Source organism: Schistocerca gregaria, chromosome 1 (assembly GCF_023897955.1).
Source record: "Schistocerca gregaria isolate iqSchGreg1 chromosome 1, iqSchGreg1.2, whole genome shotgun sequence".
Lineage (NCBI taxonomy): Eukaryota > Metazoa > Arthropoda > Insecta > Orthoptera > Acrididae > Schistocerca > Schistocerca gregaria.
The window spans coordinates 984869324-984892727 of NC_064920.1; the positions used below are offsets into that span (position 1 = coordinate 984869324).

A 23404-nucleotide genomic window follows, 5' to 3' on the forward strand; every position below is an offset into this window, starting at 1 on the left:
CGTGCAGCGCACGATGGACGCAGGCTGGTAGCAGCAGTGTTGTGCTATGGGAAACAATAGGACCTTTGCTAATAATCGAAGACACACTAACAGTAGCGATCCACCTGCATCCCTTTATCACTGATATCTTTCCCGACTGCGATGTCATCTTTCAGCAGTATAATTGTCCGTGTCTCGGAGCCAGAGCGGCGCTACTGTGGATTGAGGAGCGTTATAGTGAACTCACAATGATGACTGAGCAACCAAATTAGCCTGACGCAAATCATTTGGAACACGTCTGGGTCGCTATCGGGCACCATCACCGCTCACGGCAATCAGCAGCCCGTTATTTTCGCGAATTACTTGGAATATGCGTAGACATCTAATGCCACGTACCTCCACAAACCTACCAACGAACTGTCACATCCCTGATACGCAAAAACAGTGATGTATTTCGTTCCGAACACTGACAGACAAGCTGTTAAGCAGGAAGTCATAACCTTTTGGCTCAACAGCGTAAAGATTCTCAAATAAGATCCCAGGTGAGGAATCGGAACGTCGAGTATTGAAGAAAATGTTTGGAGACCAATCTGTTTGCAGCTAATAAGTCGAAAGATTTTACCTTTAAATACAACTGCCACGTGACCTGCAGACATAGGTAGAAACAAATGTCGTTAGTATGCTAGATAGACGACGGTCCTGTTGCTCCAGCCATCGCTGGTGACAGCCTCGACGACACATAATCAGCCGACTTCAACCTTCCTGTTCGCCGGTGCCGAACGATACTTAGTTTAAGTAATTTCTTGGCTTCATATCTATATGTCACTTTCACAACTTTTCAGAAATTCGGCGCAACTTTATAACGTTACTGCATGCACTTTTTCCTGTTATCATCCATAGTATTAACAGCCTGAAATATGCTTAAAATTGGGTATTTAGATTTACTTATTTATTTTAAGGTAGGCACAACATATAACGAAGCGAATGAACAGTAGACTGACAAAGGAATATCTACACTGTATTCGAAGAGATTAGAGAATACTGAAAACATGGGTGCATTTAGCTGAACATGTTAATGCATGGAGAAGTTTGCAAGTGGCGTCTCACCAATAGTGTATGTCAGATGTCGGATGATAAAATATTTCAAAATGACTGAAAACTTCCTTCATTAACGACCAGAACATTCACTTGTTTACCATAAAGACAAAGTGTTACTCGTTAAAACACTTAGGGGAGTGTGTTGTACCTGAAGGGTCGAGTACCTAGGATCACATAATTTTTCTTGGTCAGTGTTTCAGTCTATTAAGAGATTTTAGAATCACATGAAGGAAAGCGTGCTACAGACTGCCAAAAAGCAGTTTTCAACATATTCTATTATTTTGTGTTTGCGAGACATGAGGACGTGTTTTGTGATGCGTTTGTCATTATTATAATTTCCACAAATTTAAGTGCTGTATAATATTGTAATGCTATTTGGAGCACATTGTTAATGTATTAGTTACAGAGTTTTGTGGTGAGTATAATTGTGTATATTATTGAAACTACTTAAATCGTGGAAGAGTAAGTCACACATCATCAGTAGTGCACCAGCTTCTGCCATGAAACTCGAGATTTTCTATCATCGAACCCGTGATATTTGTCGATGAACTGATTTTCTTTGATATCTTAACAACTTTTCCTTTCTTGAAAATGGAAATTTGTGTTGGTGGCCAGTTGTTTCAAATTCTTTATTATTAACTTGTAGCTGGTTATTGACAATAATTTTTCTAAATTTGTTTTCACTGTTTATTGCTGTGTACTAGAGTAATAATGCAACACATATTCTGTTACATAGAGTTGTAACATGATTTTCTCGCCTGCAACACTTTTAAATTTCAATTGAATATTCCTTACTATGTACATGATAATGTTGTAGTTTGGGACATTTTTTTCACATTTGGAAAAACCTTATTTTCCGAAGAAAATGGTGAATGCTATCGTTTGAAACTTGGATAATAGGATACATAAACTCCTGTTGCAGGGCTAGCTAGAGGTGAAAATTCGAAAGTGTTCCAAGGTACAACAACCTCTCCTATCAATTTTCCTAAGTTGTGACATTTCTGTATCGTTATGTGTGTAGCTTGTCGTACAATGAATGACTGCTGTATGCAGTGGGGGCTCATTTAAAAATGTATATGAGTACACTTCACATGCTGGAAACACTCATTTAACTGTGGTTTGCTCCAAGATCGATAAATGATGGTTAACTGCACACAACTGACGTGGATTCTACAATCAGACATTTTTCATTTGTGTTAGTGATATTTTATAATCCAATTATTTAAGAAGTTGAAGAATTTTCTTTTGAGAGGCGGTGTTGGTTTATTTCAGCGTGTTCACAGCAAACGCTTGAGATCGATGAGTCACTGTAAGCGAAGTGAATGGTTCACGCCACGTGTTTGATTGCAATACGGCTCCCACTCTATGAATGACGATGAGTCGGCAACTGGGGATGTTGTAGTCGAGGCTTCATGTTTCCCCTGTCCCTAACACTGATTGCAAGCTGGTCCCATACCAGCTAACTTCGTCCTCACCTGTATACGTGAGTCGTTAATAATTTGATTTTGAATTGTGTACCAACTCCTGATCGATGCGTGGTCTTCCCTTCTGCGAGTCGCCATGTGTTCTCCAGCAATGTACCGAGGAAAGGATAACCGCGTATCAGTGTGCGTTATCCGCAAGTACTGTATATGGCGAAGCATTTAACGCATTTTGACACGCCATGGGTATTTCAAGCAGCTGCCATCATATTCCTGCGTTGCTTGTCTACCGTTATATTTTCTGCTACATAATCACTGAGAACTTGACGGTCATCTAGTCATCCGCGATCATCATAAGTTTCTGAATGTACAGGCGCTATATTCTTTTTTATGCAACAGATATTCATTCCATCAGCAGTTAGTAACGTCACTAGCATAAAGCAGATACTGCGTCCTTTGGTGACTTACTTCGCTGAAAAGACCCAGTGAATTTTTAAACTTTTTTTATGTTTCAAGAGAAGAGTAATGGCAAAACTTCTTTACTGCTGATCGGCTGCCACACAGTTCGCTTCCAGCCGTACAGTCTCTTTCTCATTAACTGCTAACCTATTTCGTTACGTTATGCTTCGAAGAGCATATGTGCGATGACTATAGTAATGCAGTCGAGTGAGTCACCTTACAGGCTAGATAAGTTAATGTCTTTTTTTTGTGTTTTCTTGACGAATATAACTACACTACTGGACATTAAACATGTACACCACGAATATGACGGGCTACAGACGCGAAGACAGGAAGAAGATGCTGTGATATGCAAATAATTAGCTTTTCAGAGCATTCACACAAGGTTGGCGCTGGTGGTGACAAGTACAACGTGCTGACATGAGGAAAGTTGCCAACCGATTTCTCATACACAAACAGCAGTTGACCGGCGTTGCGTGGTGAAACGTTGTTGTGATGCCTCGTGTGAAGAGGAGAAATGCGTACCATCATGTTTCCGACTTTGATAATGGTCTGATTGTAACCCATTGCGATTGTAGGTTATCGTATCGCGACATTGCTGCTCGCGTTGGCCGAGATCCAATGACTGTTAGCAGAATATGGAATCGATGGATTCAGAAGGGTAATACGGAAGGCCGTGCTGGATCCCAACGGCCTCGTATCACTAGCAGTCGAGATGACAGGCCTCTTCTCCGCATGGCTGTAACAGATTGTGCAGCCACGTCTAGATCCCTGAGTCAACAGGTGGGGACGTTTGCAAGACAACAACCATCTGCACGAACAGTTCGACGACGTTTGCAGCAGCATGGGCTATTGGCATGGAGACCACGGCTGCGGTTACCCTTGACGCAACATCACAGACAGGAGCGCCTGCGATGGTGTACTGAACGACGAACCTGGGTGATCGAATGGCAAAACATCATTTGTTCGGATGAATCCAGGTTCTGTTTACAGCATCATGATGGTCGCATCCGTGTTTGGTGACATCCCGGTGAACGCACATTGGAAGCGTGTATTCGTCATCGTCATACTGGCGTATCAACCGGCGTGATGTTATGGGGTGCCACTGGTTACACGTCTCGGTCACCTCTTGTTCGCAATGACGGGACTTTGAACAGTGGACGTTACATTTCAGATGTGTTACGACAGGTGGCTTTACCCTTCATTCGATCCCTGCGAAACTGTACATTTCAGCAGGATAATGCTCGACAGCATGTTGCAGGTCCTGAACGGGCCTTTCTGGATACAGAAAATGTTCGACTGCTGCCCTGGCCAACACATTCTCCAGATCTCTCACCAACTGAAAACGTCTTGCCAGTGGTGACCGAGCAACTGGATCGTCACAGTATGCCACTCACTACTCTTGATGAATTGTGGTATTCTTCTTGGTGTAGCAATTTTAATGGCCAGTAGTGTACATGCTGATTATTTTATGGGAAGCTGTACCTGTGCACGCCATCGAAGCTCTGTTTGACTCTATGCCCAGGCGTATGAAGGCCGTTATTGCAGCCAGAGGCGGTTGTTCTGGGTACTGGTTTTTCAGGATCTATGGACGCAAACTGCGTGAAATTGTAATCACATGTCAGTTCTAGTATAAAATATTTGTCCAATGAATACCCGTTTATCGTCTGCATTTCTTCTTGGTGTAGCAATTTTAATGGCCAGTAGGGTACATGCTGATTATTTTTTAGGTGCTGTACGGCACGATTACAAAAATATTGTCAATATTAAGGTAGCAGTCATTGTCATAGTGAATGCTACGCGTGTTGAACGGAAAACTACTTCTAAAACTTCTAGAACATCTATGCTCATAAGCACTATAAATTTTCAGTCTAAACACAGCGGTGACTTATTGTGAGACGAAACCAACAAAAAGCAAAGAAGCGCATACAGTAACGATATAAAGCTGCCAATGAATTTGATTGAGTCTAAAATTGTTTATTTACATGAAACGTAGTGCAAATGACATGCAAATATGAAGCCATAAATATATATTATTAAGGTATGTATCGTTTGGCACAGGCGAACAGGGAGATTAAAATCGACGCATTATGTGTCGTCGAGGTTGTCAACAGCATTGGCTGGAGCTACAAGACGGTCGTCTTTCCAACATAACAGCGATATTTGTTTCTGACAATGTCTGCAGGCCAGGTTGCAGTCGTATTTGAAGGTAAAATCTTTCGGGTTGTGGAAACTCGTTCGTCTCCCAACACTGCACTAAAAACCCATCCTGAGGCGTAACAGCTCAACTTCAGCCTACAGCAAATGCTTGCAGGTGCTTCCACAACTCCCACAATTCGCTACATGGCATCGCGTATACATTCCGTAGGAATTAGTAATTGAGGCCAGGATATTTTGCATGTGGAAATGGGACAGCGCTCAAACACCTTCATGTCCACAGTGCGCGAAACATTCTGATGTTATTTGGAACGAGGGTGTTTGCAGGTTATGCTTTCGACGAAAGTACAGTTCGCCTAGTTGAGTAGTAATGATGAGTAACTGGATACAGTTGATCAAATAGTGGGTTCCTGAAAAGTCGTTAGTGACAGATGGTGATCGAATTGTGGGGGATTCCTTTACATCCCACGTGAACAACTGCGACGCGTCACTATTAAGAGATGACCAACTATTATTGCCACATCTGCGTTATAGTAAAATGGAAATGCCGTGTGGCTAGGGCCTCCCGTCAGGTATGTCGTTCGCCTGGTGACTTTTGAGTTGACGCCACTTCGGCGACTTGCGTGTCGATTGAGATGAGATGATGATGATGAGGACATCACAACATGCAGTCCCTGAGCGGAGAAAATCTCCGACCCCGCCGGAAGTCGAAACCGGGCCACTTGGCATGACATTCCGTGGCGCTGACTACCAACTACGGGGGCGGACAGCGTTATAGTGATTACAGCCTAACTATCCCCTGAGGCTATCAAAGATATTACAATAAAAAGCATTAAATATAATCAGTTTGTGAATTTATGTGTGTTCCGAGGGCGGACGACAGATACCAGACAGGCATGGTACCACGGTGTAGGGTTATTGCTCTTATATTTTGCGGCTAGTGGTTGCTATAAGTGAAGAGTTGATACCAAGTTCGCGCTTTACGTTGCAAGAGACCCCATTGAATGGCCTTTCGCGCTTGGGTGCCTACACCAAGGGCGTAGAGGAGTGAGAATAATTTTAGAGCAACGCGTTCCTGCCAAAACTAACTTTGTAGCCCGCCACAAACTGTTAAAATGAACACAAGTTCGTTATGAAAAGTAGGGTCATTGTCAAATCTGACGTTTTATGTGAAATCCGAGTAGTTGAATAACTCCAAAAGTAAGCGCTCTGTCTCATTCGGACCCGGGATCTTCTCCAGTCTAGACATGTTTCTGTTCGTTTTACAGTCACCCCAAAGTACAGGGTCCTGCCGCTGAGCTGCCATGTGGAGATAGTTAACGGACAGTGGAACACTCCTAAGTATCAATAAACTATCTTGATGAAATTTGGTGGATGTTTGAGTGTGTAAAATAATGCAATACGTTTTTTTTTTGCGTAGTTTTACTTTCAAGGAACAAAACACAGCCCAAAAGTTAATATGGCGTATAGGGTTTGGAGGGAACATCTTTGATACGATTACATATAAAATGTGTATTTCGTATAAAAGTTGGTATCTAAGTTACGTTCTTGAAAACCATATACTCGAATTTCATAACAATATGAAACTTTGCAAAATACCCCACCACCATTAATTAATTTTGAAAAAAATGAAGACCATCTTTACAACGTACAGAAAGTTTGAAGCTACATAGATCTATGTGTAATAGAGCTGGTTTCTGACATACCATTTTTGGAAAATAACAATACACGATGTGCTGCCAGAGTATTTTCAACATAAGTAAAAAGATTATCTAAACATTTTCCGTCAGACCGGATACTCATTTTACTTATACATTTGTTTTGTGTTTTACGTAGTTACGATAATTTATACATTACCTTTTTTGTTGTTTCAGTTTTCTTTTTCATATACGTATATTTTGTTAACGGAAAATAGTAAGTAACTCATTATTATTATACAAAATCATTACAATAATGATAACTTGTAAAGAAATGCATAAAACGTAACGGTCTCTTACACCACGTACAGAGAATGAAGGAAATTTTTTCTCATAATAAACACGACGGAGAACACAATGTAAAACGAAATCCAACAGAAATTCGAACTGTCGCTGGAGATCCTTTAAATATCCTGATTTGCATCGGGTATATTTCAGTGCATTGCTAAGCCTTGGAGAAGAGGACTGATTATGTGCTGGTTACTGCAAGTTGATTATATTGTTTCCCAAGAGGAGACTGACATCATAATCATTCAACAGAACTAGATCTGAAAATCTTCTCCCAAAATTCTTCCAACATTGAAAGCCGTATTTCATCTCGCGACTGTATCTGCCCCGTCGACCCCTTTTGGATCACCAGATGACCATTCCTTGTCCTCATGTACGATCCTCTATCGGCTTTGTCACATTGAAAGCCCCAAGAATCTAACAATATACAGATATTTTCCCTCACTATGAAAGGATACATCTTCCAAATATCTTTTGACCTGGTCAGGTGTTTGATGCTATAGGCCTGGCGAGGGTAAGAAGTATTGTAGTAGATGCTCGTTTCCAAGCAATGCAAGCGGGAACATGATTCCGTCTTTTCACACTTCCCAAGCACTACGATATTTTCGCAATAATTCCCTATTGTTCCACTCTCGAAAAGTACACGGTAAGCTCTGATTTCCCTTATTTTTTTATGATGATCGTTTCTTCCTATATAGGTCGATGTGAACCGTTATGTTAGCGATACCTGGAGCCACGTTACTGCAACACAATCTTTGACAAGAAGGGGACGTGACTCGTTTGCCACGAGTGCTGTTAGGGCCGTTTTTCTAGCTGGAAGTAGTGTGCGAAGCAGCATGGACAGTGCCGGTTTGTGGTGCAACGGACCGGCTGTTTGTTCTACCGCTTGTGAAGCTTTCAAGTTGATCTGGCTGAGCATCTTCTGGACGAGAGGGACCTGCAACAGAAACGGGAGTGGACACGTTATTCCTTTGACCGACAAGGTCGTTGTCATCCACACATTTTCTGGAGGCTCCAAGTATCCCACTGTTTGTCATCGCACAGCAGCTTTGTACAGCTACTTTTAGTTCGTTCCTTCGGTCCCAGGACCGCGCGGCGTTCTAAAGCTTGATCTCGCTCTCCGATGTAAGCGTGATAATTGTGACCGATTCGCTTCCTGCGTATGCTTGTGTCTTGCTCCTTGTATATCGAATTGGGTTCAACCTTCCGTTGTTGTTCTCTGTTCATGCACCGGGACAGGCAATTTGAGGAGCGTCTCGCCCGTATCAAAACATAATAGCTTTCATTTCTTAATTATAGAGTTGTTACTTTTTTTATTTGCTCTAATGTTTACTGCATCATTATTTAAAACGTTCAAAGTACTTTTATTTGTTTGGTACTTTGTTTACTAAATTGCTAAGTAACATTATTTAGTGATTTGCAGCCTGGAAACTTATGCACCTTACTGGGGCAAATCTTCTTACATGTATTTTGGTGGGTGATACTTCCAAACCAAGCTTGTGTTTACATAGGTGAGGTTCATCAGTCAACCATTCACACCTTCCTTCCATCCTTATTTTCTGTCCCATGTGACGGTTAAGTTCTTACCGTATCTGGGTCATGGCATGATTTGAAGCTGAATATCGGTTGGGTGCTGATTTTCTTCAGTGTCAGATGTAACTGGGAGGGCGGTTGCCTTGGCCAGTTACGTTATTATCTCTAGCAACTTTTCACAATAGTTTTGTCTGCAATGTCAGCATGTAATCTGATTACTTCTGTTTGTACTTATTTTACTTACAAATTACTTCTCACTTCATCAGGATATGTTTGTACGTTGAGGATATTCCCACTGGTTTCTTAGAAATGGAGTTTGATGAGCATTGTATCAGGTCTGCCCTAAGTAATTTCATGGTCATCCGTCTGGGCCGCATTTCCCGACGTGCGATGACTTCGTACCAAGATAGTTTTGTTTGTTTTTGTTCCCTTTCTAATGAACCCTTTTTATGTCAGCCTCAATTAGTTGTTGTATGTTAGTCAAACAGATTCAAGAAATTTTTGTGGACTACCTATCTGAAGACTTTTTCTCGAAGACATTGTTATGTAACTTCAGTTGGTGAAATATTAACTTGCCCCTCTTATTAAAAATTGCAGTAAATATTTCAACAATAGTAACCAGTATCATACAAGATTTGTATATGTTTTTGAAGAGACAATAACAGTGGTTGTAAATGTAATTTTCAGACTTCATGTTCCGATGAATGACGGAGAATTGAGATCAAGTACTGGAGTTAACACTATAATCTTTTGTTATTTGGTCTCACTAAAATGTATGATGTATCATTGATCGATTCTCAGTAACCGTTTTCAAGTAACTTTGTTTAAATTTAAAGTTTTGTTTTCGTATGAGAAGGTCCTACTGTTCTAAGAAATAAAATTATATTGCTGGTAAGTGTGAATAAAAATCTTCATATGAACGAGGTTCAATCCTTATTTGGCCTGGTCCTCCCACTCTCAGGAAACTTTATGCCAACAGTGCACACCATTCTAGTAGCAGTGGTTGTTCTTGAATTGCATTGAGCTCGTATACCTAATACTCTTATTCCATCTTGCTAGGCACAATCTGTTGTCTTTTAGCGTTGGGTACAGGTTCTTTGGTCTGTTATGAAGCTTCGAGTTACGGTGTCAGTGGGTTGCCTTCCAGGTGACACACAAGAATAAAATCCGAAAATAGGCAGTGTTTGGGGACACAGCAGAACTACTGGAACATCTTCGCACCGCTATGGAGCCTCTGGTGCAGATGACAGCGGAGCAAACTGGTCACATGAGCATAGTCATCGGGCACTGTGTCATTTCTCTGTCACAGGTAGAGCAGACCTTACAGTTTCTTCAGTTTAGTTCCCCATCACGTTCTGAGCTGTATCATATGCAGGCGCAAATTATGCACTGGTTGTGTAGAGTTAAAGACCTGGCCTCAGTAGTCACGGATTCCCAGTTAAAATCAAAGGCTGATCAACTACATAACATAGTGGTAAATTTGCAAATCAGTTTGAGTGCCTTAGAGTAGGAGAGAGATCAGGATCTTAATGAATTGCGAAAACTGGTGGTTACCGAAAATGAAACCGTTTCCCTGGGGCCCAGAAGTGGTGATATAGAGAAGCTGCAAACCAGTTTTGGACCATCCTACGGACAAACGAAGCTCATTTTTCACTGACGGGTGAAGTGAACACGCAAACTTGCCGAGTGTGGAGATCTTCACCTCCAGTCACTGTGCATGAAGTTCCTCTGTATGGTGTACGTGTCACCGTATGGTGTGACTTCACGACCACGTTCATCATTTGCCCAGTCTTTTTTGGACAGTTTGGCGCTCAAGGACCAAAGACGTGCAGTGTCACTGGCCAGTGGCCAGCGTTACTGCGATATGCTTCGGCAGCATGTCATACTCGTCCTACAGGAGAGCCACGCATTAAACTCAACAGTTTTCGCTCGTGAAGTTCACCTGCTTCTCCGAAACACATCTGGAAGCGTTAGAATTATGAGTTGATCGTTTCCAAATGCCTGGTTGACACAATCACCTGATCTCACGCCCTGTGATTTCGGGCTGCGGAGCTAGCTTATGGACAGAGTTTACCAGGGGAAGATTCATATATGTGCTGATCTGAAGCGCAGCATATCAAGAGAAATAGCCAGCGTACCTATGGACATGCTTCGTCGTGCTGTGCAGAATGCAATCCTGCGCTTTCAGATTCTTCTGGACGCTCATGGGAGCAATGTTGACCCCATGTTGTATCAGTAATGTTAACGGTATGTAATGTTATGATGTACCGTAGCAGCACATTAAGAGTGTTTCAATTGAATTGATTCTTCATTATTTCTCCTCCCCATATCCTTGACATTAATGCTGCCAACTTTGGTACGCGTAAAGTAATTAGTTTCCCTGTTGGGAACACGAAGAAATATAAGAAGAAAAGAAGGCTACCTGTCTGGAACAAAGGCCTAGCAAAGATGATTCGCGGAAACAAGATGCTTATGTAAAATATATCAGTCTCTGATTAATGTTATTATTTTATACATGGTGTCCAAGAAATGATTTGATAAACTTACAGGCGTTGAGAACGGTTTCTTGAAGAACAAACCAAGGGTAGGAACCAGCGTGTGGAAACGTCATCCATCGACAATACACTCAGACGAAGTTATGGTTGCTGGCGCCGGCCACTACGCCACTCCATCGGCAGAAAACTTGGCTTTGTGCGGTGATGGTCCATAGGCGGAACGTCTCGCAATGTTGCTTGTTGTTCTTTGGTCGAGACTGATTGCCACGATCGCCAGTGGAAAATACGGAGCTAACTGCTATGTAGAAAGGTATTTTCTCTTACGAATTCGATGCTCTATTACGTCGGTGGATAACACTTCCGGATGCAGGTTTATTTTTCTTCTGGAAACCTCTATAGCCTCCAGTGTTTTCCTATATGCAGAAGAAAAATAAACTGCAGACGGAAACCCATGTCCAAAACCGTCATCCACCAAGGCAACAGAACATCGAATTCGTAGGAGACCAGACCTCTCTAAGCAGTAGGTAACTCCAACTTTCCCACTTGCAGTTGTGTAATTTAGTCGGGATCACTGAATAACAAACAAAATTGTGACACCTTCCGCCCATAGTTCGTCAGGGAACAAAGTCACGTCTGCTGCCGAATGGGTGGCCTACTGGCAGGCACCGGCGCTTGTACTTTCAACACACTGTAATGTCGTTGGATGCCGCTTCTGGACGCGGGGTCCTATCTTTGATTTGTTCTTCGAGACACACTCTACAGCCCCTCGAAGTTGCCGCAACAACTCTGAGACGCTCTTTATATGTATCGTGACGCGCAGTAATAAAAAAGTAAAGGATAATGTGTACAGCCACTCAGAATGTTCAGGTAACCTGTGACTCTGCCTGGTAGTGATATTTTCCAATGGACGACGATTTCTATGTCCATTAGATGCAGTTGTCAGAGGTACCTGAGTGGCCTCGCTGGTTGCTGTATGCCTCGGCAAGGAGGACGTTCTGCACGATATGGCGTCCCATTGGTTGCTATCGTCCACTACAATTCAGGAAACGTTCTATTCCAGTGTGGCTTGTCTATCCACAGTCAGAGTCTGCTTTATTAGACAGGAGCCTGTGTCATCAACAAGTTGGTTGCCATGACAACTGACCCTGGTGACGGTGTTTTCATCCGAATCGATCTACTGACTGGACACTTGGACGATGTTCACATTCACATGTTTCAGCACCTTTCTCTTGCGGGCAAGCACTTTCTCCTTACGTACAATCGCGTGTGGGTATATGACACGTTTCCCAGACGCTGTTAGAAGCCACTGTCATACCCACACCTAGCCCAAGTAATCACAAACACCTTCCTTCTAGCTACCGCCCCATCTCTCTCACCAGCTGTGTTTCCAAGGTCATGCAAAGTACCAATCATGGCCGATTGGTACGGTAACTCGAATCTCGCAATGTCGATTTCGATGCGCCTTTCTGCTGTTGACCCTCTCGTCACTTTATTCCACCAGGTCATGGATATACCAGACTTTGACCGTGTTTTTTGATTTAGAAAAAGCTTACGACATCAGTTGGAGGACTGGTATCCTCCATACCTTATACACGTAGGGCTTCCGAGATCGCCTGCCCATTTCCTTCAGGAATATTTAAAAGACCTTGTTGTCCAGGTACGTGTGGGTTCGGCCTTGTCGGACACCTTTATACAGAAGAACGGGTAGCCTCTAGGCTCCGTCCTCTGCGTCGTCGTCTTTATGACAGCCAGTAACGTTATTATGACTTGTCTCCCGACGGGCATCTCCGGCTCCCTTTTCGTCGATGACTTTGCGATCTATTACAGTGGCATCTTCAGCGATGTCCGGTTGTCTTTACTCGCGGAGCGTAGACAATGGCTTTCACTTGTCTAATGACAAAACCGTTTGTACGAATTTACGGCAACGCGATGGATTTCTTTCACGGTCGTTACATTTTGGGCCTGTTGCTCTTCCGTTCGCTTAAACGACGAAATTCCGGGGGCTTATGCTTGATAGAAATATTTCTTGGTTCTCCCATGTGTCTTATCTGGCCGCGCGCTGTACCCAGTCTCTCAATGTCCTACGTGTCCCAAGCAGTAATCCCTGGAGAGGGGATCGGGCCACCACCCTCCGTTTGTACGGACACCTTGTCAGTTTAAACTAGGCTATGAGAGTTACACTTATTCATCTGCACGTCCGTCCATCATTAGCCGTCTTAATACAATCAACCACCGTGGAGTACGTTCGGCCACAGGCGTTTTTTACACCAGCCCAGTTCACAGGCTCCATGCAGAAGCTGTTGAAGTACAGCAGTCATACTGACGTGGTGTTCTCCACAACAGATACACATGCCGTTGGTCTGACATGCCTCCTTTACCGATTCCTCCATTAACCTCCACTGTGTGGCTCGTCTCTCTTCTTTTTTACCTCCCGGGGTTTGCTTTCGGCTCCTTCCCCGGCTGCTTAACTTCATGCTAACTGCCACGCTCCAGATGGGTGTGAACCCTTCATCACTTTCGCTTCGTGTGGCTGCCCGTAATTACCTTGGACTTCATTCGCTCCCTAAGGCAACTACTACGGATTCGATCTATCGCAGTAAGTTTCTCTACTTCGCAACTTAGCGATAGCACCTTCCTGTACACTGAAGGACCTAAGACTAACTGTGGTGTCGGGTATTCAAATGGTTCAAATGGCTGTGAGCACTATGAGACTTAACGTCTGAGATCATCAGTCCCATAGAACTTAGAACTACTTAAACCTAACTAACCTAAGGACACACACACATCCATGCCCGAGGCAGGATTCGAACCTGATACCGTAGCAACCGTGCGGTTCCTGACTGAAGCGCCTAGAACCGCTCGGTCACCGAAGCCAACGCGTCGGGTGTTCCTCTGTCATTGGCACCGAACATTTTCGTTATCGGTTTTTGGAACACTGCTCAATATTTACAGCAGAGCTCTTCTCCATCAGACAACCCACTGCATCCGTCGACACAGGCATTTTGATTGTGTCATAAACTCCGATTCTCCCACTGCCCTTCAGAGCCTGTGTTTGCTATGCTTAGTCCATCCCTTAGTGCAACGTATCCAAGGAAGGCTCTCTGTTGAGGAAACTGCTCTGAGGTTCACGTGGGTTTCTGGTTACATTGGTTTGGCGGGAAATGTTTCCAAGGCTGCTGTCCTCCTACCTCGGTCGGCTGGCTCTTATATCCCTTCATCCCTTCGGATGATTTCCGTGTCGCCACCTGTCAACAGGCGGTGTCACATTGGCACCGCCATTGGTCTTCTCTTCATAGGGACAAGCTCCGAGGAATCAAACTTCTCCCAGTGGCTTGGCCGACCTGCTCTCGGCCCTCTCGCCGCGAGATCATTTTAGCTAAGCTACGTATTGGACATTGTAGTTTTAGTCATTGCCATTCGTTGTGATCCCTACCACTTTACGCTCATTGTCGTCATCTTCTGACGGTTCTCCATTACCTTACCGATCGCCCTTCTCTTTAACCACTTACGTTGTAATGCCTGTTTGCCGTCTGAAGTACCAGACATTTTAGTGAACGACGCGCGGGCTGTCGACCGGGTTCTACTTTTTATCCGTCGTGCTAATGTGGCACAGGACAGATAATCTTTGGTTCGCGATCTCCACTGTCTTGACAACGTACTTTGTGGGCGTTTCTCCAAGAGGAGCTCCTTGTTCTTACCTCTGTTTCCTTCCGTCGGTTGGGCTTAACCTACAGTCACTTTCAAGTTCTTTTATTTCTCGATAATCTATGGGTAGGAAATGAGCGCTTGTAACTTCAGTTGTTTTTGCTCCCTAAAACGAAACAAAAAATAAAAACCTTCCTGGTACAGTCAGTGAAATATTTTCGGTTGCATCAGACTCCCTCCCTTACACTCACGTTATTTGCAGAAGATCCACGGCTTAGTCACGCACTCACTATGCTTCGTGCAGCTTCGTCTCTGCGCATGGTAGCTCAGTAGGTTATCTGAACACTTAATCGTGATTGCGTTGGGAATAAATCATTACAGCAGCCATAGTAATAACGCTCTTCTTAAGTAAGTAAAAATGTCGTTCTTCATAAAGTTATGGCTTCTCGTTTAAAATTTCCTTTGAATTTCGGCTTCTTGGTAAATCGATTGTTGGACCTACTTTTCTCAGCCAGTGGCTGCTTTAGTGACAGTCAAATTCACTACTCGATACTAATTTTGACTGGTTGTTTGTGGTTAATTTCTGTAGCGTAAATATTTCATTAGAGCAGTTAAAACAGAGGTAAGTTCATCTATTTTAACAGAGGTCTCTATTGTTAAAACGCAGAACTCCAACCTACATCCCGATATTTCCTACTCAACTATTAACACTCTACTCACACGCGGAAGGAGCCGAATCAAACCCTCCTCCTGTCACCAAAATTTGCATGTTCCGTTGTTTCATTAAATCACTTAAAACAAAGAACTGGCAGAGGACATTTGTGTCCCTACTCTTCCTCAGTGCCCGTCTCTAATGACATCGACGTCAACAGCACGCTAAACCCAAATATTCTTATCCTGCTTACGCCCCTTTTGCTACATGATGCCATTCTCAAGCAGTGCTAACCACCCGCAAAATATGTTTCGTGAATGCATCAGTGTTCGCTGTTTGCTTTTGTTATTTCAGCGTCGGTGAGATCCATTTCGTCCAATACGGCCATTAACAGCTGCAAGATACCTATTAGATGCGACTCGCTGTGTGTGTGTGTGTGTGTGCATGTGTGTGCTTTATTGATGCTGCGCTGACCTAGTTCTCTCGTGGAGGCGCTGGTGCAGTTTCCCCCACTGCATAGCTGTCCATGCCGAAACAGATCTATAGACCTACTTCTCTTCTATGCGAATGAAAGGCGTATTCCACACAAAGAACAAATCACACGAAAATAATTCATCGTAAAATGTACGATATTCACAATTGTGGTGAGGATCGATGTTTCAAAATGCGTACATCTACACTCAGTAAAAGATCATGGCACTACTTGAAGGGCTGTGTACTGGATCATTTCAAATAAACTTTTCGACATCCCGTTAGCACCATCAAATCCTCGGAGCTACGCACCACTTGTCAGCCACTGCCACAATGATCAGTGGTGCTGGCTTATGTCGATGTTACTTGGCTGTTCCAATTTCGACTTCTTTCTGGTGTCGAGATGCTCAGGGAAAGCTCACAGCTGTGTTGCTGCTGTTGGTGCTTGTACACCGTCAGAAGCACTCTCTTACTGGAGACCGAGCGCCAGTGTACGCTGGACTGCATGGGGATGGCGGTTATCGGTGAAACAACCGGTTTTCTGTTAGAACCCTTTTTTTCCACGTCGATGTTAAACTGCTTGTTAAAACTGCTCGAAATAACCGGTTCCGTAAGTGACGAATTTTCTGTTTTTCATTACTATTATTTCCTGTAATAAAATAAAAATCGAACAATTTGACTCACACTCTTTCATGATACATAGATTTAAAATATTAAATTAAACAGGCAAATAAATCGTAACGCACTACACCCACATTTCGCTCTTTTCTCTAAAAGTGCTAATGGGTTGAATAGTTAAAAAGGTCTCCAATATTCTCCTATTCATTCTAATTTTTTGAAACTCTGCTCAGAAATTATATTTTAATTGGGTGTCACACCACTGCTTTGACATTGCGAATAGTCAGTGCTAAAGAGTGAATACTGAGGTTGAAGAACTCTGTTTTTCGTGTTAATTTGTCCGTATCCAACGGTTCCAGATAAAAGCGTATTATGTAGACACAGTCAGACGATGAGCTAGTTTTTGTTTCTTTGTATACTATGAATGACGTTTACCATAATATCCTTCCTCTTTTATTATTTCACAGAAATGGTAGACAAATCATTAATCTTCTAAAGCAAATGAAACATTGCACTTCATCGCTACGTCACTTCATAAAAAATAGTTGCCGACTACACTTGGCGTTATTCTGCAATACAATGGGTGTCCGCCGAGTATAGCGAGAAACTACTTTATAGTCTTGCACACAACACGTAAGCGCGTGACTTACGGTATGACACTCGGCAACAAACACACTCGTCAACAAGGACACTGTCGCCTCAGCAATGCTGTACCAGTTCTTATGCCATGTGCCTGTTGCTCGTTTCTGTCGACGTTGGTATTAATACATCACTGATCGGTTTTCCAATTTTTTTAATAACTCAATATTTCAAACCAATGCCCGAAGTACCCGCGGCGAAATATTGCTGCAGGAAGTTACAAACATCCGGCATTTCGCCCGAAATTTTGTGGAACATCTTGTACGCCGGGAAGCATCTGTACGGGGAAGAACTAATGCAGTGTATTCGAAGATTCGAGAAGTTATGTGAAAAATGTGCGAGGCTACTGAGCTCTCTGACATTTTTATGAAGTTGTAGAGACAAGGGTATTACTCCAAGTTTGCAAATATTGTGCATTTTATTAATAGCACCACTGCAAATAACATCATACGTAAAGCAAGTACGGCATTAGTGAGAGAAAGGATTCATTCGTTTGAGTCGGCGTGAACTGGATTCCGTACCGAAGGACATGTATTACCAATATCTTCATTTAGAATTGGCAGCAAGACTTTTTCGTTGTCTTGGGACTGAGTGGATGGTGTGACATGGGTCAAAGTAAACTGGAGCCATTAGAAGGTTACGACGAGGCAAATGGCCAAGTTCGACACAAATGCTGTAGGAAGTTCCTACTCGACGATCAGGAGAAACCTATAGATGACATGCCTACGCCTGTGTTAGCAAGAGGTCTCAATTTTTCTCCTACACCTGTTTCACGGCCACTGTTTGACTTTCTCAGTTCCATCGAAGAAGCTGTGTGCCGTCTTGCTACAGAGGAAGCTGAGGAAGTGCGCCGGGAGTCTTGTCGTGTGTTGACAAGAGCTATCCCGCCGAAGAGCAACATCTCGCCTGTGGAGAGAGAAGCCCTCCGGAACTTGCGAGCAGATCCGGCTACAGTGTTGCTTAAATCGGACAAAGGTAACGCTACTGTTTTAATGCTACTGGAGGACTATATTCATTAAATCAATGTTTTATCAAGGGACTCAACATATGGCAAAAGCGATAAGGATCCGACTACTCGGCAAATAGCAGTACTTCTGACTAACAGTTCCTTACAAAAGTAGATAATTAACAAACTGAAACTAAATAATCCAGTTGCACCTAGGCTTTATGGATTTCCGAAAATCGACACCGATAACCAGCCGTTACGTCCAATTGTGAGTACTATTGGAGCAGCCACCTATGACTTAGCAAAGTACTGGGCATCTTTGCTCAAACCTATGGTAGAAAAGTGCCCACAACACATAAAGAATTCCAGTGATTTTATCAGCAGAGTTAAGCTATTGCAACTGCTAAGTTATGACTTGTTGGTCAGTTTTGATGTGGTTTCACTTTTTACAAATGTACCTCTTGTGGACTTACCAAATCTCATTGGCAGTAGGTTTGGAGCTGACATTACAGCGCTGTTTGAGAACACTTTCTTCTCCATATATTTTTTTTTATTTAACAACGAGTTTTATGAGCAATCAGACAGTGTTGCCATGGGGATTCCTTTGTCTCCCCTGGTGGCCAATCTTCTTATGGAAAATTTTGAGGAGCGAGCACTCCCCTCGGGCACTTTTAAACCAACAATACTTTGGCGATATGTTGACAACACTTTTATAGTTTGGCCTCATGGTTTGGAACGTCTGCGACAGTTACTACAACACTGAACTCCACGAAAAGATAAAATTTACTATGGAGTTGGAGAACGAGGGTTGCCTGCCGTTTTTAGACGTCTTGGTGCGACGTAAGAGCGATGGCACACTTGGTCATTCAGTAAATGGAAAGCCCACTCGCACAGACCTTTAGCTGCAAGTTGCTAGTCTACACTATCCAGCACAAACGAGGCGTGTTTTGAAGTCCTTGATTCACCGAGTGCACGTCATCTCCGATACCGATAGTTGCAAACGGTGCACCAGTTCCGTGTTCAACTATCGGTATCAGAGATGACGTGGCGCACCTGCAGACTGTGCTTCTGAAGAATGGGTATTCCTCACAGCAAGTGGAGAGAGCGCTGTAAACCAGTAAGCGACAGAGCAAAGAAGACGAGGATGCCTTTAAAACGACTGCCTAGTTACATTATATTGGTAATATCTCAGAGTAAATAGGCAGAATACTAAGAAAATATGAAGTGAAAGCAATCTCCACGCCATCCTGCGAAATTTTCGTCGCTGTTGGGATCTGTCAAACACGACCTAAGGTTGCGCAGGTCAGGTGTTAATAGGATTCCGTGTGAATGCAGCAAATCTTATATAGGGCAAACGACGCGTACTGTGCAGGATCGTATTGTGGAACAACAGCGGCATACTCGTCTCCATCAGCTTTGTAAGTCTGCCATCGCCGAACACTGTATATCCACTGCTCATGTAACGAATTACAGTGAGACAAAAATTGTGGCCAATACGTGTAACTTTCGAAGTTCTGCTATTAAAGAATCCTTGGAAATACGATTGTCTGGCAGTCATTCTCTTATTAATCGAGACGGCGGTTTTAAACTGAATTCAGCATGGAATCCAATCGTTGAAAAACTTAGTGTCCTCCTTAACCGGCGTAGTCCTGTGACGGAACCGCAGGGAAGACCATCGAAATGATATCGAGGCGGCGACTTTTCACCACGGAGGGCGCGCGGCGCAGCGGAAACCGAACGCGCTCAAGTAGCGCACGCGCAACGCCAAGTGAATCCATCACGCATGTGCCGGCGGGGCCTTAAATACCAGAGCTCAGGGAGTTTTCGCCAGTATCACCTGAAGATGGCCAGAAGACTCTGCACCGAAATATTGTGGTGGAAGTGATAGACATCCGGCAGTTCACCCAAAATGTTGTTTCACAACATTTTGGGTGAACATTTAATAACGAAACATTTTAGCGCTGCTGCTGTGGCTAATTAATATTTCGGTTTCTTTACTCCGTTACCAGTAAAAAAATAAAAATGTCATCTGTTATAAGCAAGCCCAAACAAATAGTGAAAACTATCGGTTATTCCGAACTAAAATACCGGTATCGGTTTTAGCCCGCCGGTTTTTCCCATATATTCGTCGTGGCTCGCTGAGGGGTAGGGAAGACAAACGTGCTGCATAATTAAATTTTACGGCGTGACGTTGATGGCCGTAGCTCAGAGGATTAACGTGTAGCGTCGCAAGTTGTTCCGAGCGAACGTTTGTTTTAGGATAGCTTACTGTAAGTAACTTCGGGGGCTGACATCTAGCGGCCTACCCGGGAGACGCACGTGCATCTGTCACTGCCTGCCGCGGGCAAGTTATTCAATGTCTCTTACCGGCGCGTACATTCACCACCTATAAGAATGTAAATAAAGGATAGTAGGTTTCGTTTAATACCTTTCAAAATTCGTATACTGCACTTTTTTATTAATAGAAAGGTGGTGTAAAAATCTAGCAGGCATACTTTTCGAGATAGAAATTTACTTTAAAGTTAGAAAAACTAGACTTAAGAAAGGAAATTCACCTGGACTTGTGTTTGGTTGCCAGTTGTAGTATTCACCTGAAGTATCAGGGTTGAGAATTATTTAACTGAAATTTAATTTAAAAATTTCAAATACCTTACAAGTTTCGTAGTATGAAATCTAGAATGACTTCAGAAAGAACTAAGAAAATCATTATTTATTTTATTATGTGTTATGTAAGCCTGTGAGTAAATGAGAGTTTTTATGTGGGACATTCATCAATTTTCAATATTGTATTGTATACCATCTTAAGTAACCTGCAAGAGTTACACGAGCCTGTCGTGGGAAAACGATCCTAGGGGATTTGCCGACTTTGCTCATGTATGTCTAGGTGTGAGTGCTATTGTAACAGAGCAGCCAGAAAGTCAGCTGGAGTAAAATCTGTATCTAAAGAATATTTCCAGAATTATTTTTTCGTTTTCGTTTAGTAAACATTACTTTAATATATGCATGTCAGATTGACGCAAATGCGTCTGTGTATAAGCACAGGTGTAGACCAGTTTTGGCGCGACTATCATCACCAGCGAGTATTCTGATTGGCAGCCAGTATGGTCAGCCAATCAGAATTGAGACGGTTCCTGCTCGTTACGTGGTAGTTACACTGGGAGTGCGGCTGGAAGAAGGAAGTGGCTCGCCAGCTTTGACTGCGGATGGTCGTGTTACTGGTGCCAATAAAAGTAGTGTGTAAGAAGATGAATTACATAGTGTTTGATTTATTGGCGAGCTAAGTCGATACCAGTTGCTGTTGAGGATTGCTTGGCGAAATTTCGGAGATTATGCCTAAATCTGTTGGACAGATATTCGCATGTGAAATATTGGCCTCCATAGAATTCGTGTGGCATGATTCAGTTTTAAACTACTGAGCATATTTGGCGAGCAGTTTCTGTTTTAGAAATCCACAAGAAGGACCGAATGTAACAACTCGTATTAGTTCTGGAATTAATGTCTATGGAGACATTATTTAGGGGTTTGGACAGATTTCTGGCTGCTGTGCGTGTGAAATGTGTGTATGAATCGCGAACCTGAAGGAAATAGCCAGTATTTTAAATGTGGACTGAATATTATCTTTTCTTTGGTTATAAAGGACAAAATAAACATTATTGTTTGGAAATTTCGGATGTTATTTTCCAGAAGCCTGTCCATTTTCTTACTTCCCGATAAAATTGGATGACAGTATTTCTACAGAACTTTTTTTCATTACTTGACTTGCGCGTCCTCAGTAATTCTAGATTTTAGGTGGTGTTTCTTATCAACGCAGCTTTTCCATCATCTAGTGAGTATCTACGTCGCCAAGTGAAGGGACATTGAGCAGACGCGGTTATGAGGTAGGTGAATTTTAAACTGCACGCTGCACAGTGACAACGACGTAAAGAAACGAGAAATTAAACCCCGATCTGCCGCAAGCGCACTGACAGCCTTCAGCATGAGGTGGACGAGCGCGCATTTCTTTTGACTGTGAAGATAAAACATACAAATAGAAGAACCTCTTCCTGTGGCGCAGTCCCCTCTGTGAGACGCGTTACTGACCATATAGTCAAAGTAAAACAAAGTCGAATGGCATGAATGGCTGCGATACAACGAAGGGCAGGTTCAGCCGCCAAACTGGAAAGATTTTTTCCCTATCCAGTCAGCTTTTCTTCGAGAAGTGCGTAAACAGTGTACGTAAATGTACCTCGCAAGTGTAAATGACTGTGGCGGGTGTGCGTGTGGTGTAGTGCCATGTTCTTGTTGGTGATGATGAGACAAGGGAGAGAATGAAACAAGGTGTCGGAAGTTAGGCTACTCCTCTAGAAGGGCAGTAAGGGGGCCGCCCAGCTTCTCCATTCTGCAGGAGTATGAGAATGCCGTGAAGTCTGTGCTGGCGAAACTAGGAAGCCTATTAGCAATGACGTGTCGGAACGGCTGGGGCAACACAACAAATCAACAACTGCAGAAATTCGCGAGGACTGTGGTCTATCTATTAATTTTGAAAAATTTCCTGTGCTTGCTCCACAGCCATAGATGCAGCAGGGAAATCTAAAGGCCCATTGTCACCGTACAGAAACTTGTTCGGAAGTACGCAACGATTGCAATTATTTTCATCGAGCAACGTTCGATAAAATAAGTAAGAGTTCCTGTGGCTTGGTATGGACAGCTGTTTTCATACTTTTAAACAGTGTGTACTCGCCACATAAATTTGTCGAAAATAAACTAATACGTCAAGATTATACAACATTGAGTTGTGGAAGAGTTGCATTTCGTGTCACGGTCCCTCATATGTCATCATAGTTCCACCAACCTCTGCCGACTAATGAATATTCTCATTAGCGATGAATGAAGGTGGTCCTTAGTCGTGGTGAGATGGTATCGCAAATTACTGGCTTACAATCATTGCGCTACTTACCGAAATTTGGCTTAATTCAGAGCCCATGTGATTTGCAGCTGAGTGTTCAAAGAAGCACGAAACTCAATCCATCTGGCTGCTGCATCTGCAAGGAAATTAAAAATATAAATTCAGGGCAGTTCTTCGGGCGTTCCAACTAATAATGCTCAGATACATATTTCAATAAACTTCACCCAATAGAATTCTACAATATACTTTAATATTAAACATTTAGTAGCAGCACTATGTAAACGTTCACATAAAAACTGAGCTTGGGAAAAGCGGAAACTACTCTTTTTGGATTAACGTAGGGTGTCTTACAGTAACGTAACATTCATCAGTCATCACGTGGAAATTAACACAACGTAGTTCTATGCCACACATTAAGTTA

General features: G+C 42.9%; 1 protein-coding gene across 1 annotated transcript in view; it reads right to left on the reverse strand.

Annotated features, from left to right (window-relative positions):
- The window catches only part of LOC126311686 (parathyroid hormone/parathyroid hormone-related peptide receptor-like), a gene marked incomplete at its 3' end in the record, with an annotated part of 548841 nt that overhangs the window by 129607 nt on the left and 395830 nt on the right, over positions 1-23404 (reverse strand). Inside the window, exon 3 of the mRNA XM_049992236.1 lies at positions 23035-23119. Coding sequence (XP_049848193.1) covers positions 23035-23061 — 27 coding nt within the window. The remainder of the gene's footprint in view (positions 1-23034; positions 23120-23404) is intronic.